General features: G+C 35.3%; 3 protein-coding genes and 1 non-coding gene across 7 annotated transcripts; 3 read left to right on the top strand and 1 right to left on the bottom strand.

The window, feature by feature from the left end:
• The first annotated feature begins 147 nt into the window (after nucleotides 1-147).
• Nucleotides 148-8,116, top strand: LOC111385109 (probable ADP-ribosylation factor GTPase-activating protein AGD6). 4 transcript variants are annotated; one of them, XM_023009477.1, is made up of 4 exons: nucleotides 465-1,277; nucleotides 1,357-1,446; nucleotides 6,563-7,064; nucleotides 7,592-8,116. In XM_023009477.1, exons 1-3 carry the CDS (start codon nucleotides 465-467, stop codon nucleotides 7,061-7,063), a joined length of 1,404 nt encoding a protein of 467 aa, XP_022865245.1. In that variant the 3' UTR covers nucleotide 7,064; nucleotides 7,592-8,116. The 4 variants fall into 4 exon arrangements, with proteins under 4 accessions (XP_022865244.1, XP_022865245.1, XP_022865246.1 ...); XM_023009478.1 differs by having other exon boundaries at nucleotides 7,583-8,116; XM_023009479.1 differs by having other exon boundaries at nucleotides 7,448-7,643.
• A 2,103-nt stretch (nucleotides 8,117-10,219) lies between these two features.
• On the bottom strand, nucleotides 10,220-10,819 carry LOC111385137 (histone H4). Its single transcript, XM_023009514.1, has one exon. It carries the CDS (start codon nucleotides 10,759-10,761, stop codon nucleotides 10,450-10,452), a length of 312 nt encoding a protein of 103 aa, XP_022865282.1. The 5' UTR covers nucleotides 10,762-10,819; the 3' UTR covers nucleotides 10,220-10,449.
• Nucleotides 10,820-14,839: 4,020 nt separating this feature from the next.
• TRNAH-GUG lies at nucleotides 14,840-14,911 on the top strand. Its single transcript has one exon. It is a non-coding gene; the product is annotated as a tRNA-His (tRNA).
• A 164-nt stretch (nucleotides 14,912-15,075) lies between these two features.
• Nucleotides 15,076-17,046, top strand: LOC111385139 (dolichyl-diphosphooligosaccharide--protein glycosyltransferase subunit 4A-like). Its single transcript, XM_023009515.1, has 2 exons — nucleotides 15,076-15,084; nucleotides 16,749-17,046. The coding sequence occupies exon 2, from the start codon at nucleotides 16,749-16,751 to the stop codon at nucleotides 16,860-16,862; it is 114 nt and encodes a 37-aa protein (XP_022865283.1). The 5' UTR covers nucleotides 15,076-15,084; the 3' UTR covers nucleotides 16,863-17,046.
• Nucleotides 17,047-18,937: the final 1,891 nt, after the last annotated feature.

Here is an 18,937-nt window from a genome sequence, read left to right as displayed (position 1 = left end):
GATATTTGTCTATCACACTCCACTTTTACCTACCAAATTTGATATTTGCTTGACAAATTCTAAGTTTGTCCACTAAAATTGTCGCACATCTGCATAATTCAATATTGATTTCCAAGATTATTTTGGGCTAAGACCAAATCGATGAACGGACTCAAACCGAATTGACTCAATTTCTGCAACAAGATTGAATCGATTTGAACCTCAATTCACCCAAATTGACTTGGACTATTACGGAATCGAATTAAGCTCAAAATCGTCCCAAAGTAACCATGGCTCGACCTTAATCCCAGCCGTTATCCACCGCAAACGTTTTTAACGTTTGTCGGCCATTTCCCATCACGCTCCTTGTCTCTCTCCAACTTTTTCTAAATTTTTCCATACTCTCATCCTCAATTTCAATAATACGCAATCTTTGATCTGATCACGTTCATTGAATCTCTTGAGATTCGTTTCAAAGCCTATCAATGGCTGCTTCGCGTCGGCTACGGGAGCTCCAATCGCAGCCAGGGAACAAGATCTGCGTGGATTGTTCGCAGAAGAATCCGCAATGGGCCTCCGTCTCTTACGGCGTTTTCATGTGCCTTGAGTGCTCTGGCAAGCACCGCGGCCTTGGCGTTCATATATCCTTTGTTCGATCTGTGACGATGGACTCGTGGTCCGAGATCCAATTGAAGAAAATGGAGCTTAGCGGGAATGAAAGATTTAATCAATTTATTTTGCAATATGGAATCCCTAAAGAAACTGATATTGTTACGAAATATAATACCAATGCTGCATCTGTTTATCGAGACCGGATTCAATCACTTGCCGAAGGCAAACTTTGGCGTGACCCCCCTGTCGTGAAAGAAGCAATCAGATCCGGTAATAAGAGTAATAGTTATAATAATAAACCTCCGCTAGGTGGTGGGGATAGGAATGGTAATTCTGGAAACAATGCCGGGTGGGATAATTGGGATAGTTATGATGATGGAGGGTTTAGTGGAAATTCGAATAATAATATTAGGAGGAATAATACGGTTGGAGATTTTAGGAGTGGTGGAAATGGGGTAGGTGCACCGTCGAGGTCGAAGTCGACCCAGAATATTTATTCCCGGGAACAATTGGAGGCATCGGCTGCAAATAAGGAGGACTTCTTTGCTCGGAAGATGGTAGATAATGAGACACGGCCTGAGGGGATCCCACCCTCCAAAGGTGGGAAGTATGTTGGCTTTGGGTCAACCCCTCCTCCGGTGCCAAGGAGCAATTCTCAGGGGGACGTTCTTTCGTCTGTTACTGAGGTGCATTCGTACATGTGCTTATGCAGATTTTTTGGCTATTTATGTGTTCAGTGTTACTAATGTGGTTCTGTGTACACAGGGATTTGGTAGGTTATCTGTGGTGGCAGCATCGGCCGCACAGTCAGCTGCAAATGTTGTACAAGCAGGGACAAAGGAGTTCACTTCTAAGGTACTTTGGCTTTTCAGGAGTGTATTATCAGTGGTGCTTGTTATATTTGTCATTGTGGTGTCTTGTAATTGTTCTGATCCTATTTCAGACAACGGGCAATGTGGCAATTGCATAATTGTTGAATCTGAGGGAGTAACATTAATAATATGTCCATGCCTGATTTGTTGTTTTCTTAATATTTAGGTTGTCAATTTTAGTTTGCATTTATAGCACGGGTCATTCTTGAGATATGGCACTTACGTGTAAAGATTTCTGCTGCCTGGAAAACCTGAATTCTCTTTCTCTTGTTTCAGAATGACTAGTATGGATCTTTTTAGAATGAAGTGTATTCAATAGTAAGATGAGAGGTTTAGTACCCTTGGTTGTTGGAATTAAAAATCGTTTTTTAACTGTCAAGCTGAGTAGGATATAATCTTGGCCTGATTTTCTTTTTCATCAATAAGTTCCTTAATCGTGGAGTTTCGTGCCAACATATACAAAGCTCACCTTGTGATTCTTGGGAATCAGTTTGCCAAAAGTAGTTCATACCATCTCAAAGGAACAGACAAATAGCTATACTAGTGACCACTAAAACCTTGGCGATTGAAGGGATGCGTGAAATTTTGGTTTCAGAAGGTGTGATTTTCTACTGGTTCTTTCATGCATTTGATGCAAATGATCTCCTTTCTCCCTTCTACACGATTCAAACATTGAGTTTTAGTGTCTGTATGATTCTGGACAGCAGCACTCATATTTGCCACGCTACTTGCCTTGAGGAGTGACATGAATATTAGGTCTATGACTATATGTCAAAGCATTTTAAATTCATCTGACTAGCCATTGGGCAAGCTTGCCGAATGTTTATCTGATGGCATGAAAATGTCGTCACAACTATCCTTTGAGAATTAGGATTGTATTCCATAATTTTTTCACATTTAATTCTGTTAAACTATGCAACGATATCTTCCAAAATATCTATTTGTCCACCTTAGCAAGCCTGCTAATATAAGTATAAATTAAATTGTTGTCATTGGGACGGAGGGCCTTTGGTATCTATCCTAGCCAAAATTTCATGCTACAGGACCCCAACCAATCTGGCCTCAGCGAACATCTGTTTCTTCGAAGGGTAAGCTTTAAAGAACAAATTGTAGCTTGTGTATGACACATGATATAAATTAGGTTGGGAGGCTGAGATATATTGAGCGAATATCATTTAGCTCAGCACTCATTATTTATGGAGTGCTCCTTAGTTTTTTGTGTTGAAAACATCTTTATTTTGTCCTCGTCCTTACAGATATACCAGACCAGGTGTTTGTGTCCCAATTTCTTAAAAACAGCATATGTGTTGATATAGCAGTAAGCCGCAAACAGTATAACTACACCCGAGAGGATCAAAACCAAGGGACAATCAACAGAACACTGTAGCCCTGGCCCGAAAGAAGAACAATTTGAAGGGGAACATGATTTTGTGATTCAAAGGATAAACATCCTTAAATAATTCAATCAGTTTCTGAAGTAGAATAAAGAATCTAAGATACAGTGGCCCTTCTGTTTAAGAATTATATGGTACATTATGACCACCATCCCCAGCCTTTGACCTTTTTCGCAATCTTCTCCCCAACTTTTTTTCTTTTATGACAAGCCGAACCTCAATCCTTTAATTAATTAGCGGGGTCCGTCCTCATGGATGGTCTTAACTTAAAGAAACAAGAAAATTTAATTTATATAAAGAAAAAGAAAATAGAAAGTGAGAAAATAAAAATAAAATCCTCGGCCCTTATTCACCAGCAATAGTGTTGCCAAGCCTAAACCCACCAGCTACAACCCATGACCCAAAACCACTGGTTACAATGGCTACAAGAAGGTAGTAGAGTTATAAACATTACTTGATCTAGCCTCGTCTCAACATTTTCATCCACTCGAAAAGCCTTCTTTGCCTTCCCATGGTGACTGTATCCTCCAATCACTAAGTTCCACACTTCAAATCACGCTTGGGCAAAAGAGAAATATGAATTCAGCACCTCATTTTTCTCTCAATAGTTCCGTCCTTGTAGGTTCATATTTTTGACCCATTTCATTTCCTTTTGAATTGTATTTTTCCTGTGATGCAATTTGGATTAATTTCTTAGCATTACAGTTGATTTGAAAGAGCTTGGCGAAGATTTCATTTCAAATCCTCTTTTGTTCACCAAAAATCTCATTTCTCTTGTGCTAGCGGTTGTGTGGTATGGGGTTGCGCTGGTGGGTGGTGGTGGGGTGTGATGTTGGAAATGGAGCTCCTGATTTATTTTCTTCTTTATATAAATTATTTTTTCTTGTTTATCTAAGTTTATGGGCAATTATGTCATTTCAAGGCAATGTAATGTACTTTATAGATGGAAAATGTCCTTAAAGACAAATAGTGCTATTTAATTGAAATTTCGGTTTCTCACAAAATTGGGGATTATAACAAGGAACAAACTGCCAACCTTTATGTGATTTATGCTTGACAGTGCTACTTGAGACTAGAAATGAGAGGACTAACATCAATCATAACATATTGGATAAAAACAAGCACGAGAACACAATAGGTAAATTAATGGACATGCATAACTAATGGCTAATGGGTATACAAGATTGAAGTCGCAAATTGGAGTTCTAATGCTTTTTGAATTATATCAAACAATGTGTTACTAAAACTTTTAGGATAATGTCCTCCATAGTCATTACACCCGACCCGGACAAGGTACTGGGTTTCGAGTTACTGGTTGAACCAGTGGGTCAATAGTTGAATCGGTGGGTCATTGCATAAAAATCTATAAAAAAAAATTAAAAGTAAAATAAAAAAATTAGGCAAAATTATATTTTTTTGAAGTTATTTTTCACTAATTATTTAGATAAAGTAAAGGGTTGGACCAAAGTTTTTTATAAAAACATTTCTAGAAAATCTATAAAATATATATGATTCATTGCATACGTTATTGCACATAAAAATTATTAAAGTACTCTACTACTCCAATAGTGAGGAATGTTCAATTCCATGGACTGCCAAAATTTTAGAGGCAATTTTGAAAACTGGTAAACCGGACCGGTGGTTTTATATTAAAACCGGCAGTTTTCTCAGCAAAGCCGATTTTTGACCAAGTCATGTGCGTTCTTATTAAATTAATCTACCCGGCCCGGACAAGAGCCCAGGTCAACGGTTTTCCGGCCCGACTGGCCTATTCAGGCCAGGTTTTATAACTATGGTGTCCTCAACTCATAGTTCAATGCATTTCTTAAGATTTTTGAATTCTGATGGATTTGAATAGAATTCTACAAAATTAATAAGATTTTAACTTAATTCTATTTTATAGATTTTAATGGATTTGTTGGATTTTAGTAGATTGCTTAATATCATGATATAATGTTATAACTTCTCAATGGAATACTAAAAAAACGAAAATCAACTTTATAATTAGAAATAAAATTCATAACTTTATCATTTATTACAGAAAATTCATAATTCTGTCACCTAAAAGAATTAATTTCATCAATCCACTAAATCAAGCTTATAAATATAAAAAATTAGTGGAATTTGAAAATTAAATCATTTTCATTAAATTCTCGAGAATTACGTAAAAATTTGCATTGAATATTTTATGATTAAAGAATAGTTTCAAAAGCAAAATGGACTCAAATTTAATTCCAATTCCTAGTAGGAACAAGAACTCAATTACTTGTTTCCTTTTCTCTCTCACTTTGAATTTCTTAATGAGGATTAAAAATAAGATATTTTTCCTATTTAGTCTAGAGCTATGATGTTCAGGCTCGGGTACAGGTGCTATTTAAGTGTCAGATTTTTTATTTTTTAAAATGTACTATACAAAGACATGACTAAAAAGAAACCAAATTTCGTTGATATGGCTTTTTTGTTAACATTATTAACCTATTAATAGGAAGAAAAATATTGGTAGCAATGGAAACAATAATTCATTGATTAAAATCATAAAAACTGTGTAATAGTTGAAAGACATAAGCCCTGTGTAAGTTGCCGTGTCCAGTTGATGTACCCGTGTCGTGTTGTTCATATGTTCAGATCATTTCTAAGAGTCAGAGCATCACATCTCAAGAGTTATATAAGTAAGGACCAAAATGCCACTTTCATGTGATTTATGCTTGACGGTGCTACTTGAGACTAGAAAAATCAAAAGACTAACATTCAATCACATTAAACTGGATTAAAAAAAAAAAAGCACAACTGCACAATAGGTTAGTTCATGGACCTGTATAATTAATGGTTAATGAGTATGGGCCCAATTGAAGTTGTAATGCTTTGTGAATTATATCAAACTGTTTTTGTTACCGAAACTTTCAGATGTGTCCCCTCAACTCAGAGTTTAATCCATTTCTTAAGATTTTTGGATTCTCATGGAATTGAATAGAATTCTACTGACTTACTAAAATTTTAACATAATCCTATTTTTAGATTTTTAATGGATTTGTTGGATTTCAATTAATTGCTTAACACTGCAATAAAACTGATAACGCCTTAATAGAATACCCAAAGAATAAAAATTCTAACTTCGTAATTAGAAAATCAAATTCATAACCTTATTTTTATTACATAAAATTCAAAATTTTGTCATTTAAAAGAATTAATTTCATTAGTTTACAAAATCAAGCAAATAACTACCAAACAGTTAAAAATTAGTTGAATTTGAAAATTAAATTATTTTCATTATACTGTCCAGAATTACGTACAAATGTTGCACTGAATATTTTGTATTAGAGAATAAGTTCCAAAAGCAGAATGAACTGATTCATTTTTTGTTATTAGCTGTCTAGAATAAAAATTCGATTCCAAATTCTAGTAGGAACATGAACTTGATTCCTCGTTTCTTTTTCTCTCCCACTTTGAATTTCTGAATGAGAATTTCCCAATTCCTCGTGGCATTTGAAGACACTGCGTCAGAGGTTCTCTCTTAAAGATTTGTCGCCGGCTGCCTTATATTATTCTAATTTTTTTGCTATTGATGATTTTCGAAGGCAAAAGATTCAACTTTTTAGCATTATGTGGATAAACAAGGCATAATACATTTCAAATCAAGTTTTTCTTTTTGCCAAAATATTTGAATGTACAGTGTGATGATACGTATGTTTATCTTCCTTTTTACAGGTAAGAGAGGGAGGGTATGATCACAAGGTGAATGAGACTGTCAGTGTTGTGACTACAAAGACATCAGAAATCGGACAAAAGACATGGGGAATCATGAAAGGGGTAATGGCTCTAGCGTCACAAAAGGTTGAGGAATACACTAAAGATGATTCTGGCTTGAAGAATGATGGCTGGCAACGGAAAGAGAGTGAAAGAAATGGTTACTTTCAGGAGTTTGGACAGGAGTCTAAAGGATGGAATCATTCTCCGGAGGTGCAACGCTCATCTGGTCGACAGTTCAACTCTGTCAGCTCTGGCTCCTGGGACGATTGGGATAGTAAAGACAACAGGAAAGAAGAATCATCTAAGGGAACAACATCCTTTAATGGAGATAGCTGGGCAGGCTGGGATGATGCAAAAGATGATGAGTTTGATAATTTCTATCAAGGTGCATCTAATCACAAGGCTGTGGGTTATAATGGAAAATCAGATGGCAAGTGGTCGGAGGGAGGTTTTCTTTAAGGTTAGCATATCTCATTCATAATTCTTTTTCAAAAAAGCTCCCTTCCAAATTTAGTTTCGCCTTTTGAACTTGTTGGAAAGCTTGTGTGTTCAATATAAATGCAAAATTGCCTCTGTATGTGTGTAATGCTTGTTTGTATTGCCAGGACAATTCTTTTGTTGATTCCAAAATATAAGACAGCATTCTGATTTATAATGAAATTAGTTGCATTTTTATGTTTATTTAGTATGTATACTTTGATCGTAATTCAAGCTGCTCAGGTACTCTGCTTGTGTTTAATTTGTCATGACTTGGAAATATTTCTGCTGATAGTCATTTCATGGTTTGTACATGAATGTGTTGCTTGGAATTAATGGATCAAATCGATGGTCCATGTTCTCCAGTTTTGTAAGGCTTTGAGGAAGAGGCTGATTTGAAGTCGTCAGCGTATTCAATAATTGGATCTTTATTGCTTGTGACGATAGTTTAAATTTCCTATTTTTTGTGTTGAAAATCCATAAACTTGAAATCTTTACAAGAAATTTCAGATGGGTGATTTCAAGGGAGAAACCATGTAATAATGGGATAGCTAGAAGTTCCAAATTCTATTTCTGGTAATTCCCGGATAAAGGGAACACTGATCTGGAGCCAGTAATTTCATTCGATGTTGAACGGCAAAGGTTACTTACTGTTTGAAAGGGGGGAATTCAGCATTATTTATTCTACCTCTGGAGCTGAGGGTTAGCCTAAGGCTGCAATTTCCAAGAATTATAACATGGAAAGTGAATCTATGCATCACAAATTTATAATAAATTTTTCAGCTGAATTGTCTTTGTAGTCCACTGTTCTTATGTTTGGAGTCTTGTCTTCAACAGTCAACTCTTCATTGACTTACCCGGCTTTGTGCTATTGCTAATGCATCTTTGACCATATTGCATGTCTACTTGTCGGTATACTGTGCAGTACCATAGAACCACTTGTATATGGTAACATTGTATCCATATGTGCGGATCAGGAAATTAGGAAGCATATGGAACTCTTCATGTTGCATTCTAGGGAAAATAATTTGAGAATTTATTTGAATTGCTTGATTGATTTAAATTCCTTTAAGCTATCTACACCATGGGTAGTATTGATTGTTTTTGTTGAAGTTTTTATTAAATGCTTGACTTAAAAAAGGCAATACGCAGAGGCGAATCTAGGATTTAGAGTGAGTACGGGTAGCCGGTTGATCATTGGTCACAATAAAATATTTAAAATTAAATATAACAATTTATATTATTTTTGCTAAAAATGAACATATATTTTCTGCTACACATATCTACTAAATAGGGCGAGTGACATATTAGCCAAGAGCTCTATACTTCAAATTACGGTTAGGGGTTTGAATCATTCTAATTGCATTAAGCCACTAAACTTGAACATATATTATTTTGTTAGATTTAGTGTCACAATTCGATGAATGCAACGATGGTCAAGGCTAATTTCATAAAGGGGTCACGGGTTCGAATCTCCACTCTTGCATTAGTTTTAGTAAAAATTGTTGAATTCGAAAAATAGCACTATAAATTGCTTTGAAGGAGATTTGAATTCAGGACGTCCAATTTGGCTGTGAAAGCTTTAACCGACTAAGCCATAAGAAAAGTTTGTGAAAGCAACGAATTATCAAATATATAATATAATACTTTTATTTATCATCAACGAAAAAAATTATTTTCGACGGATCCAACACGCATGGTTGTGGGGTTCACCAGGTGCTGGATCCGTCCCTAGCAATATTGCAACATTTCTTTGGGGGAAATTGCAGCGATATAGGTGGGAATGCAGACAAGGAGCAACGATGGGAAATAGGTGGAGATGGAGTTTAAAGCAATGCTTTAGTTATTTTTTGTATATGTGGTTTGAAATGTGTCTATTTGTTTTATTTCCTCAAATGATTTGAATGGGCATATGATTTGTGTGCCTTTTTTAGCAGCAACATGAACAACGATCATCATTCACGGTAGATTAATAATAAAACAGGTAAATTATGTTTTGGCTTTCCAATTTTTCGATTCCCAACCTTTTAAATGTGAGGCTTTGGGTCTCTAATATATTTAAATTGGTGAATTTAGATCCCAAAGTGATCAAAAAATCACCAATGGCATTAAAATGTTACGTGATTTACAATTAAAGGGCATAATTGTTTAAGGCACTGTTTGATTCAACAAAATTTTCCTTAGAAAATGAAATTTGAATTCCAACTTTCACAAAAAGAGTGTTTGATAACTTATATTTACCATGAAATCGAATTTCTTATATTTCTTGGAAATTGCACATTTCCTTGTTTTCAAGGAATTCTCACCAATATGGCAAGAATTCAAATTCTAATATACCGTAACATTTTATTTTTTCGTTTTTTTATATATATATATTTTTTGGTAATGAAAACCAATTTTAAGGATTATTGTAAAAAAATATTTCCCTTTAATTGACAATTTTCATGTAAAATAAAATCAAATGAACATCAAAAGATAGATAATTTTCTTGAATTTTTGTTTCGTTTTGATTTTTTTTTTTTTTTGGCAATGGAAACAAATTTCATTCCTAATACCAGTAAAATCTATCTCTTTAATTGACAATTTTCATGTAAAATAAAATCAAGCGAACACCAAAAATTACTTTCATTTTAACATTTTTCACGAAAAAAATTATACAAATCAAACATAATAATTTACAATTTCCAAAAAAATAATTTCTAAACAATTCAATTCACTCCAATTCATTTTCAATTTAATTCCATCTTTGTGATCAAACGAATCTAATATTTATCTTCAATTCAACTGGATGCATACAATTTGAACGTCCAAATTGACAATTTTCGTCATGTCAGAATTCAAATTCACATATTCTCATGAGTTGAGGAGCCTGACGTTAAGGGTAGGAGTCCAGTCCTAATTTACATTTATGAGAGAAGTTTGGGCAAAATTGTCAAGAAACGAGAATTAATCAAAGATGAATAACGACAAACAATTGCATTGCATCAGCTACACAGAATAGGGTGCGCAAGGAAGATAACCCCAATAAAATCAGGGAGTCGATAATTGAGTTCATTAGACATTGAACTGGGCAATACTGCAAGTCCAAAGCAGCAAAGATCTAAACAAATGCTAATCCTAATGAGAAGCTCAATCCAAGATTATTAATCAACTTCAAATTCTCCATAATAGTTATTGGACATGGAACCAAAGAAACTAATTATATTAAACAAAATAGAAATTTCAACTTTAAAATTTTGAAGATCCAAGATGAAGCTCACTACATTCAGTTACCCCAGAAGGAACACCCATACTCCAATTTAACCAACATTTACATGAAACCCTAATTTCCCAAAAGTAATCTAAGAAACCGAACGCATGTCAACGGCTTAACCCCCAAAGCCGTACAATGTTCGGCCTTGCCTCTTCAGCGCATAGACAACGTCCATTGCAGTGACAGTTTTCCGGCGAGCGTGCTCTGTGTAGGTGACAGCATCGCGAATGACATTCTCCAGAAAGATCTTGAGGACACCACGCGTCTCTTCGTAGATGAGCCCGCTAATGCGTTTAACTCCACCTCTCCGAGCCAGACGCCGGATCGCAGGCTTGGTGATGCCCTGAATGTTATCACGAAGCACCTTACGGTGGCGTTTTGCTCCGCCCTTTCCCAAACCCTTGCCTCCCTTTCCTCTTCCAGACATTTTTACTCTCGAGCACAACAAATTTGAATTGAATCGTGATGTGAGAGAAATGAAACGTGGATCGGGGTTTATAAAGAGAATCCAAGTGTGGGAATTGAGTTAGAGCCGTTGGATTTCATGTTTAATCGACGGTAAATATTGACAATCCATGCCTAGAAAATCAACTACTTTCAGACGCTAGTAACGGATCTACGGGGAATAAGAGATTCGTATCAGTTGATCTCGACCGTCCTTTTCAATCAGATCAACGGCTCATGCAGTCATGATCCTCTTCAACCAAACTCTCCAATCAGCCTCCACGCCCAAATGTACCTGTTACAATAGGGCGCCTGTCTAGACAACTTGACGATTATAATTTTAAATGGTTATGAAAGCGAAAATTTGAATGGAAAAAAGATATTTTCTATAAAAATATTGACAATTAAATGCATTCTTATTGATAATAAAGATCAATTATGCTTAATCTACATCTTATTTGATAGCTTCTTCATCCAAAAAAGTTTAGACAACACACTTTTTTGTTAACAGGGTGATAAATGTTAACAGGGTGATAAAAAGTGATGTACCAATAGCAAAATTCAATAAAATTTCATGAAATTAAAAATAAAAAGTTGAAGTAGATGTTGTCAAGAAAAAAATTAAAGTTTATATAGCAAGGCCTTGTATAGTGGAGGATAAAAATTAATTTTTCAGAGGTTTTGATAAAATTGATGAAATGTGTGGTTGAAAATTTTTAGATCTCATGAAATACTTTATTAAAATTGTTATTGAATTTGACCAAGATTAAAATTTAAGTTTTGATCTCTGTTAAATAAGTTAAGATTAATCGTGCAACTTTTTATTAGTGGTCACAAACCCATGAAATACCCTATTGAATGAGATAATTACCTTCAGATCGATGTGATTAACAAGCAGTTCACGACACCTTCCAGTTGCATAATTCATTTGATCCATACGAAGTATGCATTATGCATTCTCAATCTACTTACTCTAATTCTAGTGAGATTAAGATATGTACAAGATATCTTGAAGTTAATCATTAATATAGGTGCAAACCACACTTTGAAGAGTTGCGCACTGGGCCTACAAAACCTTTGCCATCAATTCAACAAGTTCCCAAATTAGAGTTCAAGCAATTACCATCGCATCTCCTTTATTCTTACTTGGGTAAATCTTCTACATTATCGGTCATTATTGCAAACTCTATCAGTGAGCTTGAGGAAGAGAGATTGATAAGGGTACTCAAAATAAAAATAAGATAGCTATTAAGTGGTCTAGCGCTGACATTAGAGGGATTAATCCTATACTTTGCGTGCATAAAATTCTCATGGAGTATAATTTTCGACCAAGCATAGACCAATAGATAATAGAAATATACCATTATAATTTACGTGATCTTTAAATATTCGTAAATCTTTAATGCATTTTTATATGTTCACATTAGTGTCAAACAAGGATCAAGGCGGAGCTGCACAAGACCCTTATGGAGCCAGAACAAAGAGATTAACGACCAAGGAGCTCGGCTCACCCTAGAGATGAGCGGCTCATTGGCATTGTTCCTTTTAGTTGACCAATGATCACAATTTCAATTTTTTAAAAATCTCTATAAATACATCATATTCCCAATTCATTTTTTTTTTCTCACACCACAGCTCTCTACTCTTCTACATTTTAATTTTTTCATACAATTAGTATAATTTAATATTTATATAACTATATCATCATTTCATCCATATTTTATTTCAGCCATTTTTTTCCTTTTATTATGCAAAATCTACATACTTCATCTATAATTCTATATTATACGGCTAAGTTCTACCAATTTCTTATTCTGCCAATGGATCGCAATAATTATTTGGATGATATGTTTTAGTGTCGACTCCAATACACCATTGACACCACAAGGTATAAATCTTGCTTTGTCTCCTATTTCGATAATGATTTTAGTAGTCTTAATGATAGCTCAATTCTTGCTAATTTGGGAGAGGATATGTGCATGGGATCCAATTTATTTGGATACATCGAGGAAGAAGAAAAACTACACATAACAGATGTAACCTGTAAACGAAGTGTAAAGAGGAGGTTCCAACTATATTAGATCCAATCAACAAAAATGTACAGAATGAAAAGAATTGAAATACAAGAAAACTGAGATCTAATTAAAAATGCTCTAAGGCAGTATCCATTTAAAGATCTCTCGAAATATATGTGCGGTCTTCTTCAGCAAGTTCACTGCGAGTGTAGATCACACACCAAGGCTTAAGGATTAGGATGTTTTTCGCACTCAGACCAGAATCACTCAAAATCATAGAAGATTCGATCTTCTCACTTCAGAATGGTTCACACAAGACCACATTACACTTCTCAGAAAGAATCACTCAAGATTACAAAACGGGATATGAGAAAGTATTGAAAAATCAAATAAGAACTTTGATTTTCAGAAAGAAGAAGAAGATGAACTCAAATGGCCAGAGAGCAGATGAAGAGTCTAGAAAGCCAAGGAGAAGAAAATCACACGTCTCAAACCCTAGGACTCTCTTTTATATGAGTCACCAAATGGTCAGCCATCCAATGGACATGGGGTTGACACATGGCATCATCATCAGCGTCTATTAGAAGAAACACGGCTTTGTAAATTGAAAGTGCGTTTTTAAGAGACCAGCTAACACCTTTAAAAAACAACAAATAAAAGTCAGTTGGTCAACTCACACCATTTCATCATTGTGCTACAACCGAAACGAAGAACAAAATAAATTGCGAAGTGTTGAGAATGCTTCAAACTGATGGTCACATGTCAGGTTGATGGAGAGCTAGATTACAAATTAGTATACAAGTATTGCAAAGTAAGATTAGCATGTCAAAAGGATATTGAAACTCTCTAAAGACCCGGGTACAAATGTTAGCTGATTTTACCCACCTCTAGCGCTAATGAAACATCAGCATGTAAACGTCAATTAGCATTATTGATCAGGGTTAATACTAGTAAACTGAATACATGTACTTCTTCCTGCAATCGAAGTATATCAATTGTAGGTGTAGGTGGAATGCCAGTAGAGTTAGCTAGATATTTTACACACGACATGCTTACAATAGTAGACCCAACTGACACATTAGATTTAGAGTTACTCCAATTTTGGAGAACTAAGTAGCATCAATATTTAATTAATTCTATCACAGCACGTGATCGACTTACAACTTCAATTAGTATTGTAGCATCGAAAAGTCAGGTTTTAGTGCAAGTAACAATGTTTTGTCCAAATTCAGATTAAGACCAAAAGAAGATACTAGAGAGCTTAATATGTATATAGGATTGGAAAAATGTTGACTACCAAGTCCAAAATGAATATGATCAAATACTATATTGATCACTTATCAGTTCGTCATAATTTATCATTTTTAAATATTATTCACTTAAAAAAAAATGTACACGTAAGAAGTCATGCGTGTATAATTTTAACTCACTCTATACTAAAACTAGTCAATCCAAGCCTAGAAGAAGGATAAGGATTTTTAAAAAATATTAAAAAATAAAAATAGGTAGCTCGTGGACTCATTTTGACTCGACATACGAGCTCACGCACTTAGGGCCAAGCCGAGCTTATTTTTTGGGCATGAGCCGAGTTTGCCAGTACGATAAATATAATTGATTTAAAGCTTCAACTCAAAGTGGGGGTTTGGTTTGAGATAAAGTACTTTGGTGAAGCAAAGAAGATATTGGGTACAGAAACAAAGAAAGTGGTGTCTTAACTCCAAGGCAGTAGGAATGTGCGAAGAGGATCTTAGAAAAACATCTCACGATGGACTCAAGTTGTAATTGTACCATTTACGCAACATTATAATGAATACCAGAAAGAATGGAGTCAAGCTTTCGTATTTGGACTTATATCTTTAGCTGTTTTTGTATTGTTTGACAAATCAACTCTTGTGGAGTAATTAGTTATATTTCTAAGTCCATTTGATTAAGCTTACTTGTAAGAAGGTATATAATTTTTCATTAGTCAATTTTCTATTTATTTATTTTTTATTTCTGGTAACGTATAAAAATATATATCATGTTTCTCAATCTTCATAACAACTTGTGGCTGTAGTTTAGTGGTAAGAATTCCACGTTGTGGCCGTGGAGACCTGGGCTCGAATCCCAGCAGCCACAAATGACATTATTTTTCCTTTTTCCCTCAACCGGCACCTATCCCTAAACGATGACGTATTTGCAAGTCCCTTCGTTGCATCCAGCATTGACAAATCAAAACATCACAGATTGTGTATTACACAAAGATCTATTATCGAATCGCTGCCGGCTGAGTTTCATCCCCAATTACCACCGTAAGTGCTCAAACTCACATCCAGATTCTTTCTCGTTTTTCGATTCACGACTTAATTTTTGTGATTCTCGTTCATTTCTTATTTGACGGTTGTTAGACGTTTATTTATTTTAGTTAATTGATCTGTATATTGAATGCGAGTTTAAATTGTTAATCCTCTGAATATGGGTAATTCAATTAGCGATCTGACTGTACTCGTAGTTTTCTTATTTATTTATTTTTATTGCTGTAAATTAAGTGATCTGATTAGGTAGCATCTTTTCGATTACCATTAAACTTGCTCTTTGCCAAGTGAATTACTCGCAAATTTGGATGTGTTAAGCTACTTTTTATACCCATTTTTTAAACTTCCTCTTTTCATTGTTTTTGAAGATCGACTAGAATTCCCAAAACTTTCTATGAATAGGTTTTGGATTTTGACTACAAGAAAATGATGGAGGAAACTAGTGTATTTTGTTGGGAAGATGTCTATTGATGAGATAACTTGTGCTGGTAGCTTCCTCGTTGAAACAACTGCATAAGATGCTGAAAACAAATTTGGGTAAATGACCTTGGTTCTATTTTAATCTGGTCGGGGATATTCTGGGATAGATCAAATGTGATCACACGAAGATTTTATCACATTTGCATTAGAAATAACAAAAGTTGCCTTCTATTGAAAGTAAAGTTTTAGGAGGTCCATTGCATTATGGTGGAGTTCACAAATTAACATGGTTCGACTTGTGATGTCTAGATATTCTGTCTGTCGTGAAAATTCACCCAAGGACTTGGATTTCGTGTGCAAATCGGGCTCAGTAACACCAACCCAGTTGATGGCTCAACCCACAACAATCTCAGTACGGTTGCCCTGTTAATTTAACCCACAAAGGATCAAGAATAATGGTGGCTGCAATTACCACAAATACTAATCCTTCTGTTGGCATCTTCTTCTCTTTTATGCGCCAATTGCATGTGCTTGTACTCAGTAATTGTTTCTTCTACCCAATTTTCTTTCTTTCTTAAGAAGAAAAGTCTTACCATTTTCCTTCCTCTCTTCCCAAAATCCCTCATTCTTTCTTCCCTTAATAAGGAATTCAAGGCCTATTTATTGGACTTTGTATTTGCTTTGTATGCTTTTTTGCCTGTCCAGTTCTTTGTGATTTCTTCAGCTGCATCTCAAGAACTGCAGGGAACACGAGAGGGCAAGTCGCAAGTTTCAAAGTTAGATGTGGTCTCAGTAAGGCACCTGCTGCCTCTGGGATTGGCTCTGATTCATGTTATAAAATATTAAAAAGTGGCCATTCCACATTGTGGGTTGTTTGAGGATGGGGTGTGGGTTCAACTAGTAAATTTTGGTGTGGTCAGCAAAATGTCATTGTCTTTTGTGATGTTGTCCTATTTGTTAATTAAGCCTTTAAAGGAATCAAAGAAAATGAGAATTTTTTTGAAATATTGCTCACGAATACAAGGTTGAGATGGTGGTAAATGATGGTTTTCGAGTTTAAGTGGGAGATCTTGATTGTCATAACCTGGGTCTTTCTTCATTAAAACTTTACTTCGTGCAATAATTCATATATGGTTTACTCGGTGTGCGCCTGGTACATTGCTATGTGCTACTTCTTTCATTCTCAATTTCTGATTAGCAATTATATATCATTGACATTGTTTTTGCATTTATTGTAACAGATGATTGACGATCAGGACCTGGGCTTCTTTGCCAACTTTCTTGGCATCTTTATATTTGCACTTGTGATTGCTTATCATTATGTAATGGCTGACCCAAAATATGATGGCAACTAAGGAGTTGCTTTGATATCAACCTACAGTATGAGTGTTTTTTCAGTTTAGTTTTGTTGACACAGTTTTCAGGAATGATTACTTTTCTGTGGCAAGAGCTTCCCTGAGACAAATTTATCCTTGCTGCTAATTCATGGATAAACTTGGAAAACAGTAGCAGTAATCTGAAACTTATTTTGCCTTTCTACACACACACACACACACACACACACACACACACATATATATATATTAGGCATCTTTATACCTTCTTTTTTGAAAAATTCCATCTTCTAAGCATGATTTTGCTGTGTTTATGCATGTCAGTGTAGTTTTTGTACAATGATAGGTGGGACGGAATAGGTAGTTTGCCTGTTGGATTTCATGTCACGGAGAAAGTGGTAGAAACCTTACTGCCAGATTGAAGATTTCGTGAACAGAAATTACTAATTAGGAATCTATTATGTAACAGAGAGTCACACTTTTTCTGTACAATTTTGATACGAGAGGATACTTGGGAAAAAAAGGGGTTTTAGGCGTATTTAGTTAGTTTTGAACTCTTGCGGTTCATCAACTAGTTTATTTAACTACACGTTTCTTCCATGTGAGGACCGTAGGAACTAGTAAAAGAGAAACAAAAGGATGGTGATTTTTATCTCCATATGAGAAATCAAAATGAGTTAGGATGTATCTCAATCCTTGCCCCGCGCAAGCATTCCGATTAGAGGTTGAGCCAAAAATGAAAAATAAAAAAATTAGGAACTCTACTAGGCTGATACATAAAAATGGAAATTTCAAAGGGGAAAAAAATTACATTAAAAGTTAAATGGATTCGAGGTAAAGCTGGAGCCCAGTACTACGCCCCTGATCCCAATCCTCAGAAATCCTCAAAATAGACCAAGTTATAGCACCGATCACATATGTTACATTCCATTTCGTATTAGTCAAAGGTCAATACTATTTATTCAAAGTCAATGTTTGACCTGTCAAAGTCAAAGCCAAATAAGGACTTAAATGAAGTAAATCATTTTAGTGGGACTTGAATTGACCAAATTATTTTTGGGAGTTTATTTTACAAATTGACAACGTTAGAAGGTTTAGAATGGATAAAATTTAAATTTGGGGAAATACTTATTAATTATTAAAAGTTAAATGACTTAATAAGATATCATATGAAACTTGGAGGACTTGATAGCAAAAGGATTTAGCGGTGGATTACAAGTGACATTTTGCATGCCATTTCTTCATTATTAAAAAAAAATTTGAACCCTAACCCTGAGAGTCCCCACCGTCCCACCCTTGAGCATCGTAAGGAAGGTAAATCGCAAGATGTGTCCTAGCAGGTCAGGGAACAAGAATTTGCCTGTTCACTGGTGCCCACAAAGAGTCAATTTTCATATCTTATGAATCAAATCCTCACGGCTATCAGCAAGGTTGAGACTACCTTACTCATGTCCTTTGCACCACTGGAACATGTCCCGAGGGCGCCATTTCTTCATTATTCATATTGTTGGAAAAATGGTTATGAAATGGGTCAACTTTGAGCCTAAATTTTAGTGGGACCCACATCTTAATTAATACGGAACCTAGCATATCCACGCTCTATTCCGCAAGGTGATGAACGTGGCATATTTATTTATGGAAAACCATTTAGAATTAAATGAAATAATTAATGTCAAAGTAACACACTTGAAACTATGAATTAGTGAAGAATTTGATTTGTCCAAACACTTATCCCATGTAGAAAAGTTATGAAATTTTGGTGTGGTTTATATGGTGCAAGTTTGGGAATTGGGTTTGGGCCCCGAGGGGTATCAATAGTTTTTGGAAGGGGGGAGACCTATATCCTATCGGATTTGGTCATAAGCCCACACACGCGCGCTGCCATCTTCGCCGTCTGACCGGCCCGCTCGGCTCGGCACGGCACGAGCTCGTGCCCGTGCCCGTGCCCGTGTCCGAGTTCGAGTCTGGTGCGGGCGCGTCGTTTCACTATATTAATTTTTTGAATAAAATTTATTTGAATTTTTGGACCAAATTGTATATAATCAAATTCTTGGGTACTTAATAAAATTTATTTTTTCATTGGCCTTTTTCGGGTA

This window comes from Olea europaea, unplaced genomic scaffold (assembly GCF_002742605.1).
Source record: "Olea europaea var. sylvestris unplaced genomic scaffold, O_europaea_v1 scaffold309, whole genome shotgun sequence".
NCBI classification, from domain to species: Eukaryota; Viridiplantae; Streptophyta; class Magnoliopsida; order Lamiales; family Oleaceae; genus Olea; species Olea europaea.
The sequence above is the reverse complement of the archived record's forward strand: the minus strand, read 5'-3'. Positions and strand labels throughout refer to the sequence as shown.